Source organism: Cyclopterus lumpus, chromosome 9 (genome assembly GCF_009769545.1).
Source record: "Cyclopterus lumpus isolate fCycLum1 chromosome 9, fCycLum1.pri, whole genome shotgun sequence".
Classification (NCBI taxonomy): Eukaryota; Metazoa; Chordata; class Actinopteri; order Perciformes; family Cyclopteridae; genus Cyclopterus; species Cyclopterus lumpus.
In genome coordinates this window covers 210,141-232,582 of record NC_046974.1, presented here as the reverse complement: position 1 = coordinate 232,582, position 22,442 = coordinate 210,141, and the positions used below count along the sequence as shown (strand labels likewise).

At 41.8% G+C, this 22,442-nt stretch overlaps 1 protein-coding gene across 4 annotated transcripts; it reads left to right on the top strand.

The window, feature by feature from the left end:
- The first annotated feature begins 67 nt into the window (after positions 1-67).
- Positions 68-18,685, top strand: phf19 (PHD finger protein 19). Of its 4 annotated transcripts, none has more exons than XM_034541414.1 (14): positions 68-270; positions 5,661-5,838; positions 5,931-6,012; positions 7,953-8,066; positions 11,292-11,386; positions 11,476-11,624; positions 11,712-11,807; positions 11,883-12,072; positions 13,821-13,888; positions 13,981-14,127; positions 15,868-15,928; positions 16,010-16,095; positions 16,177-16,266; positions 16,591-18,685. In XM_034541414.1, the coding sequence occupies exons 2-14, from the start codon at positions 5,662-5,664 to the stop codon at positions 16,913-16,915; spliced, it is 1,680 nt and encodes a 559-aa protein (XP_034397305.1). In that variant the 5' UTR covers positions 68-270; position 5,661; the 3' UTR covers positions 16,916-18,685. The 4 variants fall into 4 exon arrangements, with proteins under 4 accessions (XP_034397305.1, XP_034397304.1, XP_034397308.1 ...); XM_034541413.1 differs by having other exon boundaries at positions 15,865-15,928; XM_034541417.1 differs by lacking the exon at positions 13,981-14,127.
- The last annotated feature ends 3,757 nt before the right edge of the window (positions 18,686-22,442 follow it).

Genomic DNA, 22,442 nt, shown 5'->3' with positions numbered 1-22,442 from the left:
ACGTCGTGCGTGACTACGCTGATGACGCAAATGACGCCGGTATGCAAATAAGGAAAAACCTCCTCCTGTGATTCGCGGGAAAAAGAAAAAATGGCGATGGTCGAAGTTTGAAGTTTAGCGCCACGAAAACGGAGAAAGAGAGAGAGAGAGAGTGAGAGAGGGAGTGAGAGAGTGAGAGAGAGAGTGAGACACGGAGACACGGAGACACAGACTTGAGGACAACCTGTCTGTGGCTCAGAGGACCGGAGGACACATACCGGACCAGAGGACGTAAGACAGCTTCAGTATTAGAGCTCCGTTCGTGAAAGTTAACGTTTTACCTCTTAAATGTACTTATATACATGTATACATGTACTTATATACATGTATACATGTACTTATATACATGTACTTATATACATGTATACATGTACTTATATACATGTACTTATATACATGTACTTATATACATGTATACATGTACTTATATACATGTACTTATATACATGTACTTATATACATGTATACATGTACTTATATACATGTATACATGTACTTATATACATGTATACATGTACTTATATACATGTATACATGTACTTATATACATGTATATATGTACTTATATACATGTATATATGTACTTATATACATGTATACATGTACTTATATACATGTATATATATACATGTACTTATATACATGTATACATGTACTTATATACATGTACTTATATACATGTATACATGTACTTATATACATGTATACATGTACTTATATACATGTATACATGTACTTATATACATGTATATATGTACTTATATACATGTATACATGTACTTATATACATGTATATATATACATGTACTTATATACATGTATACATGTACTTATATACATGTACTTATATACATGTATACATGTACTTATATACATGTATACATGTACTTATATACATGTATATATGTACTTATATACATGTATACATGTACTTATATACATGTACACATGTACTTATATACATGTATACATGTACTTATATACATGTATACATGTACTTATATACATGTACTTATATACATGTATACATGTACTTATATACATGTATACATGTACTTATATACATGTATATATATACATGTACTTATATACATGTATACATGTACTTATATACATGTATACATGTACTTATATACATGTATATATGTACTTATATACATGTACTTATATACATGTATACATGTACTTATATACATGTACTTATATACATGTATACATGTACTTATATACATGTATACATGTACTTATATACATGTATACATGTACTTATATACATGTATACATGTACTTATATACATGTACTTATATACATGTATACATGTACTTATATACATGTATACATGTACTTATATACATGTATACATGTACTTATATACATGTATACATGTACTTATATACATGTATACATGTACTTATATATATGTACTTATATACATGTATACATGTACTTATATATATGTACTTATATACATGTATACATGTACTTATATACATGTACTTATATACATGTATATATGTACTTATATACATGTACTTATATACATGTATACATGTACTTATATACATGTACTTATATACATGTATACATGTACTTATATACATGTATACATGTACTTATATACATGTACTTATATACATGTATATATGTACTTATATACATGTATACATGTATATAAGTACATGTATACATGTACTTATATACATGTACTTATATACATGTATACATGTACTTATATACATGTATACATGTACTTATATACATGTATACATGTACTTATATACATGTATACATGTACTTATATACATGTATACATGTACTTATATACATGTACTTATATACATGTATACATGTACTTATATACATGTATACATGTACTTATATACATGTATACATGTACTTATATACATGTACTTATATACATGTATACATGTACTTATATACATGTATACATGTACTTATATACATGTACTTATATACATGTATATATGTACTTATATACATGTACTTATATACATGTATACATGTACTTATATACATGTACTTATATACATGTATACATGTACTTATATACATGTATACATGTACTTATATACATGTATACATGTACTTATATACATGTACTTATATACATGTATACATGTACTTATATACATGTACTTATATACATGTATATATGTACTTATATACATGTACTTATATACATGTATATATGTACTTATATACATGTATATATGTACTTATATACATGTACTTATATACATGTATACATATATACATGTATATATGTACTTATATACATGTATACATGTATATAAGTACATATATACATGTGTACATGTACTTATATACATGTATACATGTATATATATACTTCTATACATGTATATATATATACTTCTATACATGTATACTGTGTTATATATACTTCTATACATGTATACTGTGTTATATGTATACTTATATACATGTACACTGTGTTATATATGTACTTCTATACATGTACACTGTGTTATATATGTACTTATATACATGTACACTGTGTTATATATACTTATATACATGTATACTGTGTTATATATGTACTTATATACATGTACACTGTGTTATATATGTACTTATATACATGTATACTGTGTTATATATGTACTTATATACATGTATACTGTGTTATATATATACTTCTATACATGTATACTGTGTTATATATGTACTTATATACATGTACACTGTTATATATGTACTTATATACATGTATACTGTGTTATATATGTACTTCTATACATGTATACTGTGTTATATGTACTTATATACATGTATACTGTGTTATATATGTACTTATATACATGTATACTGTGTTATATATACTTCTATACATGTATACTGTGTTATATATGTACTTATATACATGTACACTGTGTTATATATGTACTTATATACATGTATACTGTGTTATATATACTTCTATACATGTATACTGTGTTATATGTATACTTCTATACATGTGTACTGTGTTATATATACTTCTATACATGTATACTGTGTTATATGTACTTATATACATGTATACTGTGTTATATATGTACTTCTATACATGTGTACTGTGTTATATATGTACTTATATACATGTATACTGTGTTATATATGTACTTATATACATGTATACTGTGTTATATGTACTTATATACATGTATACTGTGTTATATATGTACTTATATACATGTATACTGTGTTATATATGTACTTATATACATGTATACTGTGTTATATGTACTTCTATACATGTATACTGTGTTATATATGTACTTATATACATGTATACTGTGTTATATATGTACTTATATACATGTATACTGTGTTATATATGTACTTATATAAATGTATACTGTGTTATATGTACTTATATACATGTATACTGTGTTATATATGTACTTATATACATGTATACTGTGTTATATATGTACTTATATACATGTATACTGTGTTATATGTACTTCTATACATGTATACTGTGTTATATATGTACTTATATACATGTATACTGTGTTATATGTACTTATATACATGTATACTGTGTTATATATGTACTTATATACATGTATACTGTGTTATATATGTACTTCTATACATGTATACTGTGTTATATGTACATGTGTACTGTGTTATATGTACTTATATACATGTGTACTGTGTTTTATATGTGCTTATATACACATATACTGTGTTATATATGTGCTTATATACACATATACTGTGTTTTGTGTACTTGTATACATATACTGTGTTATATATATGTACTTGTATACATGTATACTGTGTTTACTTAGCTATATACATACTGTGTTATTATACAGCGTTACTTATATGCATACATCTACTGGCTTATATATACTTATATACTGTGTTATGTATATTTATATACATATATACTGAATTATATATACTTGTATACATATATACTGGGTTATATATATACATATATATTGTGTTATATATATTTACATACATATACTGTGGTGTATATGTAGTTATATACACATATGTGTGTGCGTGTGTGTGTGTGCATCAGGTGGTTAGTCGGTTAAACTGTGAGTCTCGGTTCTGATAAATGACGGTTCAGAAATTAATCACAGCCACAACCTGTCTAACTGACGATGTATCAGAGAGAGGCCTGTCTGTCTGTCTGTCTGTCTGTCTGACTCTCTATCTGCCTGTCTCTGTCTGTCTGACTCTCTATCTGTCTGCCAGTCTATCTTTGTCTACCTGTCTCTGTCTGTCTATCTATCTATCTATCTATCTGTCTGTCTCTCTGTCTGTTTGCCTGTCTGTCTGTCTGTCTGACTCTCTATCTGTCTGTCTGTCTATCTTTGTCTACCTGTCTCTATCTATCTGTCTGTCTGTCTGTCTGTCTGTCTGACTCTATCTGCCTGTCTCTGTCTGTCTGTCTCTCTGTCTGACTGTCTGTCGATGTCTGTCTGTCTGACTCTCTATCTGTCTGTCTGTCTGTCTGTCTGTCTCTCTGTCTGTCTGTCTCTCTGTCTGTCTGACTCTCTATCTGCCTGTCTCTGTCTGTCTGTCTCTCTGTCTGACTGTCTGTCTGTCGATGTCTGTCTGTCTGACTCTCTATCTGTCTGTCTGTCTGACTATCTGTCTGCCAGTCTATCTTTGTCTACCTGTCTCTGTCTGTCTATCTATCTATCTATCTGTCTGTCTCTCTGTCTGTTTGCCTGTCTGTCTGTCTGTCTGACTCTCTATCTGTCTGTCTGTCTATCTTTGTCTACCTGTCTCTGTCTGTCTATCTATCTATCTGTCTGTCTCTCTGTCTGTTTGTCTGTCTGTCTGTCTGTCTGTCTGTCTGTCTGTCTGACTCTATCTGCCTGTCTCTGTCTGTCTGTCTCTCTGTCTGACTGTCTGTCGATGTCTGTCTGTCTGACTCTCTATCTGTCTGTCTGTCTGTCTGTCTCTCTGTCTCTCTGTCTGTCTGTCTGTCTGACTCTCTATCTGCCTGTCTCTGTCTGTCTGTCTCTCTGTCTGACTGTCTGTCTGTCGATGTCTGTCTGTCTGACTCTCTATCTGTCTGTCTGTCTGTCTCTCTGTCTCTCTGTCTGTCTATCTATCTGTCTGTCTCTGTCTGGCTCTCTGTCTCTCTGTCTGACTCTCTATCTGTCTGTCTCTCTGTCTGTCTGACTGTCTGTCTGTCTGTCTGTCGATGTCTGGCTGTCTGACTCTCTATCACCAACCATCTGTCTTTTTTTCCAAATAGGTTTCATGTATATTTCACATAAATAATATTGACACAGTTCACTTCATCCAGTTTGGCAGCTGTAAAATAAAAGCATTGTTTATTTTGGTGGTTATTAGATAGTAATAATAATAATAATAATATTTGGCATAATCCAAAGTGTCCGCCAACGTCAAAGTCCACGCCACACAAGACAAAACATATACAGCTTCCCAAATCCAAATATGTAGAACAAGGATTAGTTATACGTTCAGGAACCTTTGACCAAAACAACCTATTTGCAATAAAGGTTAGTATTTCAAACAAGAAACAATGATTATGCAGTTCATGTGTCTGACTCTGTCTGTCTGTCTCTCTTTCTACCTGTCTTTCTCTCTGCAGGATGTTTGAGGACCTGATTGAAGCCTTCTGTGGTATTGAGCCTCAGGTAACTCAAGAGGGCGAAGTATGTCGGAGAGGGCGGAGCCCGGGAGAGGGGCCGGAGTCCAGTCTAAATGTTGGACAGTTCGTCCTGTGTCATTGGTCAGATGGACTCTACTACTTGGGCAAGATACAGAGGGTAAGACACATAGAAGTACACTCTTTGTTCATTGGTTGGTGTTGATCTCTGATTGGTTGGTTTTAAATCTCTGTGGTCTTATTGGTGGTCAGGTGAGCCCTCCCCGGCAGAGCTGCTTTGTCACGTTTGAGGACAACTCCAAGTTCTGGGTCCTCTGTAAGGACATCCAACATGGTGAGAGACAGACGGGTAGAGAGAGAGAGATAGAGAGAGACAGACATCAACATCAACATGGTGAGAGACAGACAGGAGACCGTTAGAGAGAGAGAGAGAGAGAGACATCAACATGGCCAGAGGCAGACAGGTACAGAAAGAGAGACATCAACATGGCCAGAGACAGACAGGTACATAAAGAGAGACATCAACATGGTCAGAGACAGACAGGTACAGAAAGAGAGACATCAACATGGCCAGAGACAGACAGGTACAGAAAGAGAGACATCAACATGGCCAGAGACAGACAGGTACATAAAGAGAGACATCAACATGGTCAGAGACAGACAGGTACAGAAAGAGAGACATCAACATGGCCAGAGACAGACAGGTACATAAAGAGAGACATCAACATGGTCAGAGACAGACAGGTACAGAAAGAGAGACATCAACATGGCCAGAGACAGACAGGTACATAAAGAGAGACATCAACATGGTCAGAGACAGACAGGTACAGAAAGAGAGACATCAACATGGCCAGAGACAGACAGGTACAGAAAGAGAGACATCGACATGGTCAGAGACAGACAGGTACATAAAGAGAGACATCAACATCGTAAGAGACAGACAGGTACAGAAAGAGAGACATCAACATGGCCAGAGACAGACAGGTACAGAAAGAGAGACATCAACATGGTCAGAGACAGACAGGTACATAAAGAGAGACATCAACATCGTAAGAGACAGACAGGTACAGAAAGAGAGACATCAACATGGTCAGAGACAGACAGGTACAGAAAGAGAGACATCAACATCGTAAGAGACAGACAGGTACAGAAAGAGAGACATCAACATGGTCAGAGGCAGACAGGTACAGAAAGAGAGACATCAACATTGTCAGAGACAGACAGGTACATAAAGAGAGACATCAACATGGTCAGAGACAGACAGGTACAGAAAGAGAGACATCAACATTGTCAGAGACAGACAGGTACATAAAGAGAGAAATCAACATCGTAAGAGACAGACAGGTACAGAAAGAGAGACATCAACATGGCCAGAGACAGACAGGTACATAAAGAGAGACATCAACATCGTAAGAGACAGACAGGTACAGAAAGAGAGACATCAACATGGTCAGAGGCAGACAGGTACAGAAAGAGAGACATCAAATTGTCAGAGACAGACAGGTACATAAAGAGAGACATCAACATGGCCAGAGACAGACAGGTACATAAAGAAAGACATCAACATCGTAAGAGACAGACAGGTACAGAAAGAGAGACATCAACATGGTCAGAGACAGACAGGTACATAAAGAGAGACATCAACATGGCCAGAGACAGACAGGTACAGAAAGAGAGACATCAACATGGTCAGAGACAGACAGGTACATAAAGAGAGACATCAACATGGCCAGAGACAGACAGGTACATAAAGAGAGACATCAACATGGTCAGAGACAGACAGGTACATAAAGAGAGACATCAATATGGTCAGAGACAGACAGGTACATAAAGAGAGACATCAACATGGTCAGAGACAGACAGGTACATAAAGAGAGACATCAACATGGTCAGAGACAGACAGGTACAGAAAGAGAGACATCAACATGGCCAGAGACAGACAGGTACAGAAAGAGAGACATCAACATGGTCAGAGACAGACAGGTACATAAAGAGAGACATCAACATGGTCAGAGACAGACAGGTACAGAAAGAGAGACATCGACATGGTCAGAGACAGACAGGTACAGAAAGAGAGACATCAACATGGCCAGAGACAGACAGGTACAGAAAGAGAGACATCAACATGGTCAGAGACAGACAGGTACATAAAGAGAGACATCAACATGGTCAGAGACCGACAGGTTGAGAGAGAGACTATCATGCTGTTTGTGTGCGTCCGATGTGTCTCTTTACTATGACTGTCAATCACAATCCTGTCCAAATACGTTGTAGCTGGAGTGCCGGGGGAGGAGCCTCGCTGCTCTGTGTGCCAGGAGGCGGAGCCAAACTCTGACAGCCAATCAAATCCCAACAACCAGATCCTCATCTGTGGGAAGTGTGGCATCGGTAAGTGAGACAGGCATCAGGTTAATCTAGTCAACTGTTTCAAGCACAATGGGGACAATTGAGAGAGGGCTTTAGTTTGTCCTTGTGTTTGAAGGGACAGTAGAAACAGGGCTTTAGTTTGTCCTTGTGTTTGAAGGGACAGTAGAAACAGGGCTTTAGTTTGTTCTTGTGTTTGAAGGGACAGTAGAAACAGGGCTTTAGTTTGTCCTTGTGTTTGAAGGGACAGTAGAAACAGGGCTTTAGTTTGTCCTTGTGTTTGAAGGGACAGTAGAAACAGGGCTTTAGTTTGTTCTTGTGTTTGAAGGGACAGTAGAAACAGGGCTTTAGTTTGTTCTTGTGTTTGAAGGGACAGTAGAAACAGGGCTTTAGTTTGTCCTTGTGTTTGAAGGGACAGTAGAAACAGGGCTTTAGTTTGTTCTTGTGTTTGAAGGGACAGTAGAAACAGGGCTTTAGTTTGTTCTTGTGTTTGAAGGGACAGTAGAAACAGGGCTTTAGTTTGTCCTTGTGTTTTAAGGGACAGTAGAAACAGGGCTTTAGTTTGTTCTTGTGTTTGAAGGGACAGTAGAAACAGGGCTTTAGTTTGTTCTTGTGTTTGAAGGGACAGTAGAAACAGGGCTTTAGTTTGTTCTTGTGTTTGAAGGGACAGTAGAAACAGGGCTTTAGTTTGTTCTTGTGTTTGAAGGGACAGTAGAAACAGGGCTTTAGTTTTTTCTTGTGTTTGAAGGGACAGTAGAAACAGGGCTTTAGTTTGTCCTTGTGTTTGAAGGGACAGTAGAAACAGGGCTTTAGTTTGTTCTTGTGTTTGAAGGGACAGTAGAAACAGGGCTTTAGTTTGTTCTTGTGTTTTAAGGGACAGTAGAAACAGGGCTTTAGTTTGTCCTTGTGTTTGAGGGACAGTAGAAACAGGGCTTTAGTTTGTCCTTGTGTTTGAAGGGACAGTAGAAACAGGGCTTTAGTTTGTTCTTGTGTTTTAAGGGACAGTAGAAACAGGGCTTTAGTTTGTTCTTGTGTTTTAAGGGACAGTAGAAACAGGGCTTTAGTTTGTCCTTGTGTTTGAAGGGACAGTAGAAACAGGGCTTTAGTTTGTTCTTGTGTTTTAAGGGACAGTAGAAACAGGGCTTTAGTTTGTCCTTGTGTTTGAGGGACAGTAGAAACAGGGCTTTAGTTTGTCCTTGTGTTTGAAGGGACAGTAGAAACAGGGCTTTAGTTTGTTCTTGTGTTTGAGGGACAGTAGAAACAAGGCTTTAGTTTGTCCTTGTGTTTGAAGGGACAGTAGAAACAGGGCTTTAGTTTGTTCTTGTGTTTGAAGGGACAGTAGAAACAGGGCTTTAGTTTGTCCTTGTGTTTGAAGGGACAGTAGAAACAGGGCTTTAGTTTTTTCTTGTGTTTGAAGGGACAGTAGAAACAGGGCTTTAGTTTGTCCTTGTGTTTGATGGGACAGTAGAAACAGGGCTTTAGTTTGTTCTTGTGTTTGAAGGGACAGTAGAAACAGGGCTTTAGTTTGTCCTTGTGTTTTAAGGGACAGTAGAAACAAGGCTTTAGTTTGTTCTTGTGTTTGAAGGGACAGTAGAAACAGGGCTTTAGTTTGTTATTGTGTTTTAAGGGACAGTAGAAACAAGGCTTTAGTTTGTCCTTGTGTTTGAAGGGACAGTAGAAACAGGGCTTTAGTTTGTCCTTGTGTTTGAAGGGACAGTAGAAACAGGGCTTTAGTTTGTCCTTGTTTAACGGGACAGTAGAAACAATACTTTAGTTTGTCCTTGGGTTTAAAGGGACAGTAGAAACAAGATTTTAGTTTGTCCCTCTGTTTGAAGGGGCAGTAGAAACAGGGCTTTAGTTTGTCCTTGTCTTTAAGGGACAGTAGAAACGGGGCTTTACTTTGTCCTTGTGTTTGAAGGGACAGTAGAAACAGGGCTTTAGTTTGTCCTTGTGTTTGAAGGGACAGTAGAAACGGCTTTAGTTTGTCCTTGTGTTTTACAGGACAGTAGAAACAGGGCTTTAGTTTGTTCTTGTTTTTTAAGGGACAGTAGAAACAGGGCTTTAGTTTGTTCTTGTGTTTGAGGGACAGTAGAAACAAGGCTTTAGTTTGTTCTTGTTTTTTAAGGGACAGTAGAAACAGGGCTTTAGTTTGTTCTTGTTTTTTAAGGGACAGTAGAAACAGGGCTTTAGTTTGTTCTTGTGTTTGAGGGACAGTAAAACAGGGCTTTAGTTTGTCCTTGTCTTTAAGGGACAGTAGAAACAGGGCTTTAGTTTGTCCTTGTGTTTGAAGGGACAGTAGAAACAGGGCTTTAGTTTGTTCTTGTGTTTGAAGGGACAGTAGAAACAGGGCTTTAGTTTGTTCTTGTGTTTGAAGGGACAGTAGAAACAGGGCTTTAGTTTGTCCTTGTGTTTTAAGGGACAGTAGAAACAGGGCTTTAGTTTGTTCTTGTTTTTTAAGGGACAGTAGAAACAGGGCTTTAGTTTGTTCTTGTTTTTTAAGGGACAGTAGAAACAGGGCTTTAGTTTGTTCTTGTGTTTGAGGGACAGTAAAACAGGGCTTTAGTTTGTCCTTGTCTTTAAGGGACAGTAGAAACAAGACTTTAGTTTGTCCTTGTGTTTGAAGGGACAGTAGAAACAGGGCTTTAGTTTGTCCTTGTGTTTGATGGGACAGTAGAAACAGGGCTTTAGTTTGTCCTTGTGTTTGAAGGGACAGTAGAAACAGGGCTTTAGTTTGTCCTTGTGTTTGATGGACAGCAGAAACAGGGCTTTAGTTTGTCCTTGTGTTTGAAGGGACAGTAGAAACAGGGCTTTAGTTTGTCCTTGTGTTTGATGGACAGTAGAAACAGGGCTTTAGTTTGTCCTTGTGTTTGATGGACAGCAGAAACAGGGCTTTAGTTTGTCTTGTTTGAGGGGACAGTAGAAACAGGGCTTTAGTTTGTCCTTGTGTTTGATGGACAGCAGAAACAGGGCTTTAGTTTGTCCTTGTGTTTGATGGACAGCAGAAACAGGGCTTTAGTTTGTTGTGTTTGAGGGACAGGAGAAACAGGGCTTTAGTTTGTTGTGTTTGAGGGACAGTAGAAACAGGGCTTTAGTTTGTCCTTGTTTGAGGGGACAGTAGAAACAGGGCTTTAGTTTGTCTTGTTTGAGGGGACAGTAGAAACAGGGCTTTAGTTTGTCTTGTTTGAGGGGACAGTAGAAACCGGGCTTTAATAATAATAATGTTTCCCGGTCTCTCTGGCTGTCCTTCAGGTTTCCACCAGCAGTGCCATGTCCCTCCTGTAGAGGGCAGCATCAGTCTCAGTCCCTGGTTCTGTCGACGTTGTGTCTTCGCTTTGGCTGTCCGGGTATACACACAGTACAGATGATGAGATGTCCACAGTATAACATCTAATGAATACTTGTCTGACTACCTGTGTGTCTCTCCTTGCCTCAGAAAGGGGGCGCTCTAAAGAAAGGTCCAATAGCCAAAGCTCTGTCAGCCATGAAGCAGGTGTTGCTGTACGACCTGGACTCTCTGGACTGGGACTCCCAACACCGAACCAATCAGCAACAGTGTTACTGTTACTGTGGAGGCCCCGGAGAGTAAGACTGACCAATCAGAGACACACACACTCACTGAGACATCAGTGGTGATCGCTCTCACCAGACTCACCTGTGTTGTGTCTGCAGGTGGTACCTGAAGATGCTGCAGTGCTTCAGGTGTCAGCAGTGGTTCCATGAAGCCTGCACTCAGTGTCTGCAGGAGTCCATGATGTTTGGAGACAGGTGAGATAGCACCTCTTCCTTTCCTCCTCTGTATGTGGTAAGATGGTGTTTCATGATCTCTTACCTCCTCCTCAGGTTTTACCTCTTCCTGTGTTCGGTGTGTAATAAAGGATCCGAGTACGTCCGCCGTCTTTCTTTGCGGTGGGTCGATCTGGTTCACCTGGTTCTCTACAACCTGTCAGTCAGCAGCAAGAAGAAATACTTTGAGCTGGACGAGATTCTCGCCTTAGTGTCTGCAAACTGGGAACACTTACAGCTCGGGAAGGTACCAGACTGTGCTCAACTTAACCTGGACCAGACTGTGCTCAACTAAACCTGGACCAGACTGTGCTCAACTAAACCTGGACCAGACTGTGCTCAACTAAACCTGGACCAGACTGTGCTCAACTAAACCTGGACCAGACTGTGCTCAACTAGACCTGGACCAGACAAAGCTTAACTAAACCTGGACCAGACTTTACTAAACTAAACCTGGACCAGACTGTGCTCAACTAGACCTGGACCAGACAAAGCTTAACTAAACCTGGACCAGACTTTACTAAACTAAACCTGGACCAGACTGTGCTCAACTAGACCTGGACCAGACAAAGCTTAACTAAACCTGGACCAGACTTTACTAAACTAAACCTGGACCAGACTGTGCTCAACTAAACCTGGACCAGACTGTGCTCAACCAAACCTGGACCAGACTGTGCTCAACTAGACCTGGACCAGACAAAGCTTAACTAAACCTGGACCAGACTTTACTAAACTAAACCTGGACCAGACTGTGCTCAACTAGACCTGGACCAGACAAAGCTTAACTAAACCTGGACCAGACTTTACTAAACTAAACCTGGACCAGACTTTACTAAACTAAACCTGGACCAGACTGTGCTCAACTAAACCTGGACCAGACTGTGCTCAACTAAACCTGTACCAGACTGTGCTCAACTAAACCTGGACCAGACTGTGCTAAACTAGACCTGGACCAGACAAAGCTTAACTAAACCTGGACCAGACTTTACTAAACTAAACCTGGACCAGACTGTGCTCAACTAAACCTGGACCAGACTTTACTAAACTAAACCTGGACCAGACTGCTAAACTAAACCTGGACAAGACTGTGCTCAGCTAAACCTGGACCAGACTGCTCAACCAAACTATGCTCAACTAAACCTGGACCAGACTGTGCTTAACTAAACCTGGTCCAGACTGTGCTTAACTAAACCTGGACCAGACTGCTCAACTTAACCTGGACCAGACTGTGCTCAACTAAACCTGGACCAGACTGTGCTCAACTAAACCTGGACCAGACTGTGCTAAACTAAACCTGGACCAGACTGTGCTCAACTAAACCTGGACCAGACTTTACTAAACTAAACCTGGACCAGACTGCTAAACTAAACCTGGACAAGACTGTGCTCAACTAGACCTGGACCAGACAAAGCTTAACTAAACCTGGACCAGACTTTACTAAACTAAACCTGGACCAGACTTTACTAAACTAAACCTGGACCAGACTGTGCTCAACTAAACCTGGACCAGACTTTACTAAACTAAACCTGGACCAGACTGCTAAACTAAACCTGGACCAGGCTGTGCTAAACTAGACCTGGACCAGCCAAAGCTTAACTAAACCTGGACCAGACTTTACTAAACTAAACCTGGACCAGACTGTGCTCAACTAAACCTGGACCAGACTTTACTAAACTAAACCTGGACCAGACTGCTAAACTAAACCTGGACAAGACTGTGCTCAGCTAAACCTGGACCAGACTGCTCAACCAAACTATGCTCAACTAAACCTGGACCAGACTGTGCTTAACTAAACCTGGTCCAGACTGTGCTCAACTAAACCTGGACCAGACTGTGCGAAACTAGATCTGGACCAGACTGCGCTAAACTAGACCTGGATCAGACTGTGCTAAACTAGACCTGGATCAGACTAAGCTAATCTAAACTTGAAACAAACTGAACCAGACTGAACAAGGCTATTTAATCATGAATTTAACATGCCTGTTTTTTGTTTAGCTGTCCAACACTCCTCCGTCAGAGAGGGGGCAGCACCTGCTGGATGCTCTGAATAAATACAAGAGCAAGTAAGAATCACAGAAATAAATACTTCCTACAACTCCTACCTTTACCAAAAATATTATTGTTCATATGTATTAATGAGTGTGCTTGTGTTGAGGTTTCTGTGTGGAAAAGAGATAAAGAAGAGGAAATGCATCTTTCGTCTGAGGACTAGAGTCCCTCCAAACCCCCCCTCCAAACTATTTCCTGAGCACGCTCAGAATGACGGAGGGCAAGGTCATAAGAAAGGCGTGGTCAGGAACAGGTAGTTCTCCTTTACCCTTTGACTGTTTGCCCAGTTTATGTCTGTGGACACTACCACAAGAAACATCAGTTTGTCACAGTTGGCCATGTTTTTGTTTACATTTGGACCTGGAACCCTTTGAGTTTTGACAATTCTGACCTCCAAGTTGTCTGGAATGCAGGAGGTAATCTAGTTTGTGGTTTTAAAACCAGGGATGCATTAGTAAATAGTCCATCCTGGCTCGATTGCACCTTCTAGCACAAAACTAGACCATCGTGATTTCTGACTATTTACCTGGTGACTGTATCTTATTATCAGGTCAGTTTTTAGCAGTTAGTCCAGTTTGTAGATTACCAAATGTTTTGGCACATTTCTTTTGTTTTTTTAAACCAAGGGGTTGTCCAGTGAGTAGTCCTAAAACCAAGGGGTAGTCCTAAAATCAGGGGGTAGTCCAATTTGTAGTTCTAAAGACAAAAGTTAGTCCAGTTTGTAGTTCGTAAGACAAAGGGTAGTCCAGTTTGTAGTCCTAACACCAAGGGGTTGTTCAGTGAGCAGTCCTAAAACCAAGGGGTTGTCCAGTGAGTAGTCCTAGGGGTTGTCCAGTGGGTAGTCTTAAAACCAAGGGGTTGTCCAGTGAGTAGTCCCAAAAACAAGGGGTTGTCCAGTGAGTAGTCCTAAAACCAAGGGGTTGTCCAGTGAGTAGTCCTAAGACCAAAGGGTTGTCCATTGGGTAGTCCCAAAAACCAAAGGGTTGTCCATTGGGTAGTCCCAAAACCAAGGGGTTGTCCAGTGAGTAGTCCTAAGACCAAAGGGTTGTCCATTGGGTAGTCCCAAAAACCAAAGGGTTGTCCATTGGGTAGTCCCAAAACCAAGGGGTTGTCCAGTGAGTAGTCCCAAAAACAAGGGGTTGTCCAGTGAGTAGTCCCAAAAACAAGGGGTTGTCCAGTGAGTAGTCCCAAAAACAAGGGGTTGTCCAGTGAGTAGTCCTAAGACCAAAGGGTTGTCCATTGGGTAGTCCTAAAACCAAGGGGTTGTCCAGTGAGTAGTCCCAAAACCAAGGGGTTGTCCAGTGAGTAGTCCTAAGACCAAAGGGTTGTCCATTGGGTAGTCCCAAAAACCAAAGGGTTGTCCAGTGAGTAGTCCTAAGACCAAAGGGTTGTCCATTGGGTAGTCCTAAAACCAAGGGGTTGTCCAGTGAGTAGTCCCAAAACCAAGGGGTTGTCCAGTGAGTAGTCCTAAGACCAAAGGGTTGTCCATTGGGTAGTCCCAAAAACCAAAGGGTTGTCCATTGGGTAGTCCCAAAACCAAGGGGTTGTCCAGTGAGTAGTCCCAAAAACAAGGGGTTGTCCAATGAGTAGTCCCAAAAACAAGGGGTTGTCCAGTGAGTAGTCCCAAAAACAAGGGGTTATCCAGTGAGTAGTCCTAAGACCAAAGGGTTGTCCATTGGGTAGTCCTAAAACCAAGGGGTTGTCCAGTGAGTAGTCCCAAAAACAAGGGGTTGTCCAGTGAGTAGTCCCAAAAACAAGGGGTTGTCCAGTGAGTAGTCCTAAAACCAAGGGGTTGTCCAGTGAGTAGTCCTAAAACCAAGGGATTGTCCAGTGTGTAGTCCTAAAACCAAGGGGTTGTCCAGTGAGTAGTCCTAAAACCAAGGGGTTGTCCAGTGTGTAGTCCTAAAACCAAGAGGTAGTCCAGTGTGTAGTCCTAAAACCAAGAAGTAGTCTTAAAACCAGAATGTGTGTGTGTCTGTGTGTGTGTTAGCAGTGCTTCAGCTGAGAGGAGGAAGAGGAAGTCCAAGTGGCTCCTAGAAGATGCGATTCCTAATGTAAGACTTTAGCACTCCGGTTCTACCTCTACTTTCTGCTGTTGGTTGTTTTTCCTAAACAAGACTAAACTGTGTGTGTAGAACAAGCTGTCCTGCAGTTGGACGTCCAACCATCACATGGCAAACATTTTTGACTTCACCCTGGACGAACTGCAGAGCCTCAAGAGGTGAGATAGATCAATAATCCATCAATAAACCATTAATCACTTCCTGAGAATATCAACATAATTACTGATGTTCTTTGTCAGTGGCTCCAGTAGATCGGTCAGTATCGATCAGGACTCTACTGATGCCTCCACGTCAGGGTCTGCTACGACCAGCGCCTCCTATCACTTCAGGTAACCCAGCAGCTAACAAACCCATCATCCATCTTCATCCTCTATCTTCATACACCATATTCATCCACCATATTCATCCTCCAGCTTCATCCCCCATTTTCCTCCTCCATCTTCATCCTCCATCTTTATGCACCATCTTCATCCTCCATTTTGATCTTTCATCCTCCATCTTCATCCTCTATCTTCATCCCTATATAAGGACTTAGTTCCCCTTATTTGTAGGCAGGGCTTAATATTGCTCTGTCGCGTTAGGATCTTCCCTAAAACTGTCAAGTGCCGTCTGGCCTGCAGAATGTCTCTGACCTTTGACCTTTGTGTCCTCAGAAGGCGGTTGGGCAGCAGGAAGAGGAAGTTGCCTAGCAACAGCTACAGTCAGTGGGCCAGTCGCAGCGAGGGGGGGGAAGAGCCTTCTGGGATGCTGGGAGACCCAGAAGCTATGAACCACCTGACAACAGACGCCTCCCACTTCCTGTCTGACTCCTCTCAGATCCCCTCAGACTCCTCCCACCTCCACTCCTCCATCTCCTCATATTTTGGAGTGGCGGGCCGACTGACCAATGGGGAGAGGTACCAGGTGTTGGCTCGTCGGGTCACTGCTCAGGGGACGGTCCAGTACCTGCTGGAGTGGGAGGGGACAACACCTTATTAGGGCGTTAAACGAGACTCTTTGATTCCTCTTCCTCCACGCTCACAGAGATGTCTGGCAGCTGATTGGTCCAAACATCCCGACGACCTGACCATGTATTTAAAAATATTAATTTAAATTTATTACAAAAGTATTTAAATCCAGAATTAATTAACCCGATCTGACGAGAAATCATAACCCTAACTCTGTGAGACGCCTGTCCCCACAAACCTCTGACATCTGTCCCCACATGTCCCACAAACCTCTTTGAGACGTTTGTCCCCACATGTCCCACAAACCTCTTTGAGACGTTTGTCCCCACATGTCCCACAAACCTCTTTGAGACGTTTGTCCCCACATGTCCCACAAACCTCTTTGAGATGTATGTCCCCACATGTCCCACAAACCTCTGTGACGTCTGTCCCTATATGTCCCCACAAACCACTTTGTGACGTCTGTCCCCACATGTCCCACAAACCTCTTTGAGACGTCTGTCCCCACATGTCCCACAAACCTCTGTGACGTCTGTCCCTATATGTCCCCACAAACCACTTTGTGACGTCTGTCCCCACATGTCCCACAAACCTCTTTGAGATGTCTGTCCCCACATGTCCCACAAACCTCTTTGAGATGTCTGTCCCCACATGTCCCACAAACCTCTTTGAGATGTCTGTCCCCACATGTCCCACAAACCTCTTTGAGACGTCTGTCCCCACATGTCCCACAAACCTCTTTGAGACGTCTGTCCCCACATGTCCCACAAACCTCTTTGAGATGTCTGTCCCCACATGTCCCACAAACCTCTTTGAGATGTCTGTCCCCACATGTCCCACAAACCTCTTTGAGATGTCTGTCCCCACATGTCCCACAAACCTCTTTGAGATGTCTGTCCCCACATGTCCCACAAACCTCTTTGAGACGTTTGTCCCCACATGTCCCACAAACCTCTTTGAGACGTCTGTCCCCACATGTCCCACAAACCTCTCTGAGATGTCTGTCCTTGCTGAGGCAAGTTTGGAGGAATAAGGAATCAAAGCTGATCAGGAGTCTTTAAAACAGTATTTAGTGAGAACAAAATTAAGATAGAGGCAAAAAGACACACACACACACACACACTAGTTCCAGTCAGTATAGTTTCTCTTCTTCTTTGACATGTTAAACAGTCAGAGCTGTTGAGCACCCCCAAGATGTCACACAGCTCCCTGCTCCTCCTTTTCCTCTCCTCCTCCTGTGTTTGAGGACGAGGAAGAGGAGAGGAGGAGGACCCACCAGGTCGTAGGAACCCTGAGCTCCTCCATGTTCTCCTCCCGTCTCATGAACATGTGAGATATTGTCTGAATATTGAGATGGAGATAAGATATAACTACAACCTTTTCAAAGTTCTGTGTTTCCAGCTGTTTTCTTGCACTATTGTCACATTCAGTATCTATGCAAATATCGATCATCTCCCCCAGCTGATCACCACAATGATCGGTGATCACTTCAATTCTATTTAAAAAAGAATCAATCAATATCATGACGGACATCATAGGTTAGCTCCAAGCTAACACAACCCTTTGGTTTGAATGAGGAATGCTTACACTGCTAATAGTATCGATCTCAGACGTTAAAATGTCACGCTGTCACTTTAACACTGCAGCTTGTCCTCGCTGCCATGGTAACCGTGCTCCCCGCCCTATGGCCCGTTGGACGGTTGTTTTGATCACATGACTGTATGTTGGCTTATCTTCTGTTGAGCTGACCAATCAGCTGCCAGCTTTCTCTCCAATAAAGAACCTGTTGCTTAACCTTTGACCTGTGTGTCTGTCTCTGTGTGTGAGTGAGAGTGAGACAGGTGATAATCTGTTGATGCTATTAAGGTGTTAAACACGCAGACAGATGCACAGACAGACAGGTTAGTTGTCTTACAGCATGAGAAGTCATCGACCCACAGCTCATCTACCTGTCTGTGTGAGTCTACCTGTCTGTACCTGTCTCTGAAAGTCTACTGGTCTCTGAAAGTCTACCTGTCTGTGTGAGTCTACCTGTCTGTACCTGTCTCTGAAAGTCTACTGGTCTCTGAAAGTCTACCTGTCTGTGTGACTACCTGTCTCTGTGAGTCTACCTGTCTCTGTGAGTCTACCTGTCTGTGAGTCTACCTGTCTGTGTGAGTCTACCTGTCTGTGAGTCTACCTGTCTGTGAGTCTACCTGTATGTGAGTCTACCTGTCTGTGAGTCTACCTGTATGTGAGTCTACCTGTCTGTGAGTCTACCTGTCTGTGAGTCTACTTGTCTGTGTGAGTCTACCTGTCTCTGTGAGTCTACCTGTCTGTGTGAGTCTACCTGTCTCTGTGAGTCTACCTGTCTGTGAGTCTACCTGTCTCTGTGAGTCTACCTGTCTCTGTGAGTCTACCTGTCTGTGTGAGTCTACCTGTCTCTGTGAGTCTACCTGTCTGTGAGTCTACCTGTCTCTGTGAGTCTACCTGTCTGTGAGTCTACCTGTCTCTGTGAGTCTACCTGTCTCTGTGAGTCTACCTGTCTGTGAGTCTACTTGTCTCTGTGAGTCTACCTATCTGTGCGTCTACCTGTCTGTGCGTCTACCTGTCTGTGAGTCTACCTGTCTCTGTGAGTCTACCTGTCTGTGAGTCTACCTGTCTGTGAGTCTACCTGTCTGTGTGAGTCTACCTGTCTCTGTGAGTCTACCTGTCTCTGTGAGTCTACTTGTCTCTGTGAGTCTACCTGTCTGTGAGTCTACCTGTCTGTGAGTCTACCTGTCTCTGTGAGTCTACCTGTCTCTGTGAGTCTACCTGTCTCTGTGAGTCTACCTGTCTGTGAGTCTACTTGTCTCTGTGAGTCTACCTGTCTGTGAGTCTACCTGTCTCTGTGAGTCCACCTGTCTGTGAGTCTACCTGTCTGTGAGTCTACTTGTCTCTGTGAGTCTACCTGTCTCTGTGAGTCTACCTGTCTCTGTGAGTCTACCTGTCTGTGAGTCTACTTGTCTCTGTGAGTCTACCTGTCTGTGAGTCTACCTGTCTCTGTGAGTCTACCTGTCTCTGTGAGTCCACCTGTCTGTGAGTCTACCTGTCTGTGAGTCTACCTGTCTCTGTGAGTCTACCTGTCTCTGTGAGTCTACCTGTCAGTGAGTCTACCTGTCTGTGAGTCTACCTGTCAGTGAGTCTACCTGTCTGTGAGTCTACCTGTCTGTGAGTCTACCTGTCTGTGAGTCTACCTGTCAGTGAGTCTACCTGTCTGTGAGTCTACCTGTCTGTGAGTCTACCTGTCTGTGAGTCTACCTGTCTGTGTCAGTCTACCTGTCTGTGTCAGTCTACCTGTCTGTGAGTCCACCTGTCTGTGTGAGTCTACCTGTCTGTGAGTCTACCTGTCTGTGAGTCTACTTGTCTGTGTGAGTCTACCTGTCTGTGAGTCTACCTGTCTGTGAGTCCACCTGTCTGTGTGAGTCCACCTGTCTGTGTGAGTCTACCTGTCTGTGAGTCTACCTGTCTGTGAGTCCACCTGTCTGTGTGAGTCTACCTGTCTGTGAGTCTACCTGTCTCTGTGAGTCTACCTGTCTGTGAGTCTACCTGTCTGTGAGTCTACCTGTCTGTGTGAGTCTACCTGTCTCTGTGAGTCTACCTGTCTGTGAGTCTACCTGTCTGTGAGTCTACCTGTCTGTGAGTCTACCTGTCTGTGAGTCTACCTGTCTGTGAGTCTACCTGTCTCTGTGAGTCTACCTGTCTGTGAGTCTACCTGTCTGTGAGTCTACCTGTCTGTGTGAGTCTACCTGTCTCTGTGAGTCTACCTGTCTGTGAGTCCACCTGTCTGTGAGTCTACCTGTCTGTGTGAGTCTACCTGTCTCTGTGAGTCTACCTGTCTCTGTGAGTCTACCTGTCTCTGTGAGTCTACCTGTCTCTGTGAGTCTACCTGTCTGTGAGTCTACTTGTCTCTGTGAGTCTACCTGTCTGTGAGTCTACCTGTCTCTGTGAGTCTACCTGTCTCTGTGAGTCTACCTGTCTGTGAGTCCACCTGTCTGTGTGAGTCTACCTGTCTGTGAGTCTACCTGTCTGTGTGAGTCTACCTGTCTGTGAGTCTACCTGTCTCTGTGAGTCTACCTGTCTCTGTGAGTCTACCTGTCTCTGTGAGTCTACCTGTCTGTGAGTCTACTTGTCTCTGTGAGTCTACCTGTCTCTGTGAGTCTACCTGTCTGTGAGTCCACCTGTCTGTGTGAGTCTACCTGTCTGTGAGTCTACCTGTCTCTGTGAGTCTACCTGTCTGTGAGTCTACCTGTCTCTGTGAGTCTACCTGTCTGTGAGTCTACCTGTCTGTGAGTCTACCTGTCTGTGTGAGTCTACCTGTCTGTGTGACTACCTGTCTGTGAGTCTACCTGTCTGTCTGAGTCTACCTGTCTGTCTGAGTCTACCTGTCTGTGAGTCTACCTGTCTGTCTGAGTCTACCTGTCTGTGAGTCTACCTGTCTGTCTGAGTACCTGTCTGTGAGTCTACCTGTCTGTGAGTCTACCTGTCTGTCTGAGTCTACCTGTCTCTGTGAGTCTACTTGTCTGTCTGAGTCTACCTGTCTGTCTGAGTCTACCTGTCTGTGAGTCTACCTGTCTGTGTCAGTCTACCTGTCTGTGAGTCCACCTGTCTGTGAGTCTACCTGTCTGTGAGTCTACTTGTCTGTGTGAGTCTACCTGTCTGTGAGTCTACCTGTCTGTGAGTCCACCTGTCTGTGTGAGTCTACCTGTCTGTGAGTCTACCTGTCTGTGAGTCCACCTGTCTGTGTGAGTCCACCTGTCTGTGAGTCTACCTGTCTCTGTGAGTCTACCTGTCTGTGAGTCTACCTGTCTCTGTGAGTCTACCTGTCTCTGTGAGTCTACCTGTCTGTGAGTCTACCTGTCTGTGAGTCCACCTGTCTCTGTGAGTCTACCTGTCTGTGAGTCTACCTGTCTCTGTGAGTCTACCTGTCTCAAGACATCACGTGAAAAACCAAGAAGTAGTATTTTTATTAATATTGTTCAATAATTGCTCAAATGGCAAAATACAGTGAAATAATGAACCAACCAGTCAAGAGAAAGAAGAAAACAAAGGACACTAAACCGCCTTTCACAGTTTTTATTTCTAACTCTGTAAAGAAAACCAAAATTAGTTGTATTTACATCATTTTACCTTTACCATTATTATTATTATACCATCTCTCTGTCCTTCACTGTTTACCTGTCTTCTTTTCTTTCTACCTGTCTCTCTCTCTGTCCTTCACTGTTTACCTGTCTTCTTTTCTTTCTACCTGTCTCTCTTCCTGTCCTTCACTGTTTACCTGTCTTCTTTTCTTTCTACCTGTCTCTCTCTCTGTCCTTCACTGTTTACCTGTCTTCTTTTCTTTCTACCTGTCTCTCTCTCTGTCCTTCACTGTTTACCTGTCTTCTTTTCTTTCTACCTGTCTCTCTTCCTGTCCTTCACTGTTTACCTGTCTTCTTTTCTTTCTACCTGTCTCTCTTCCTGTCCTTCACTGTTTACCTGTCTTCTTTTCTTTCTACCTGTCTCTCTTCCTGTCCTTCACTGTTTACCTGTCTTCTTTT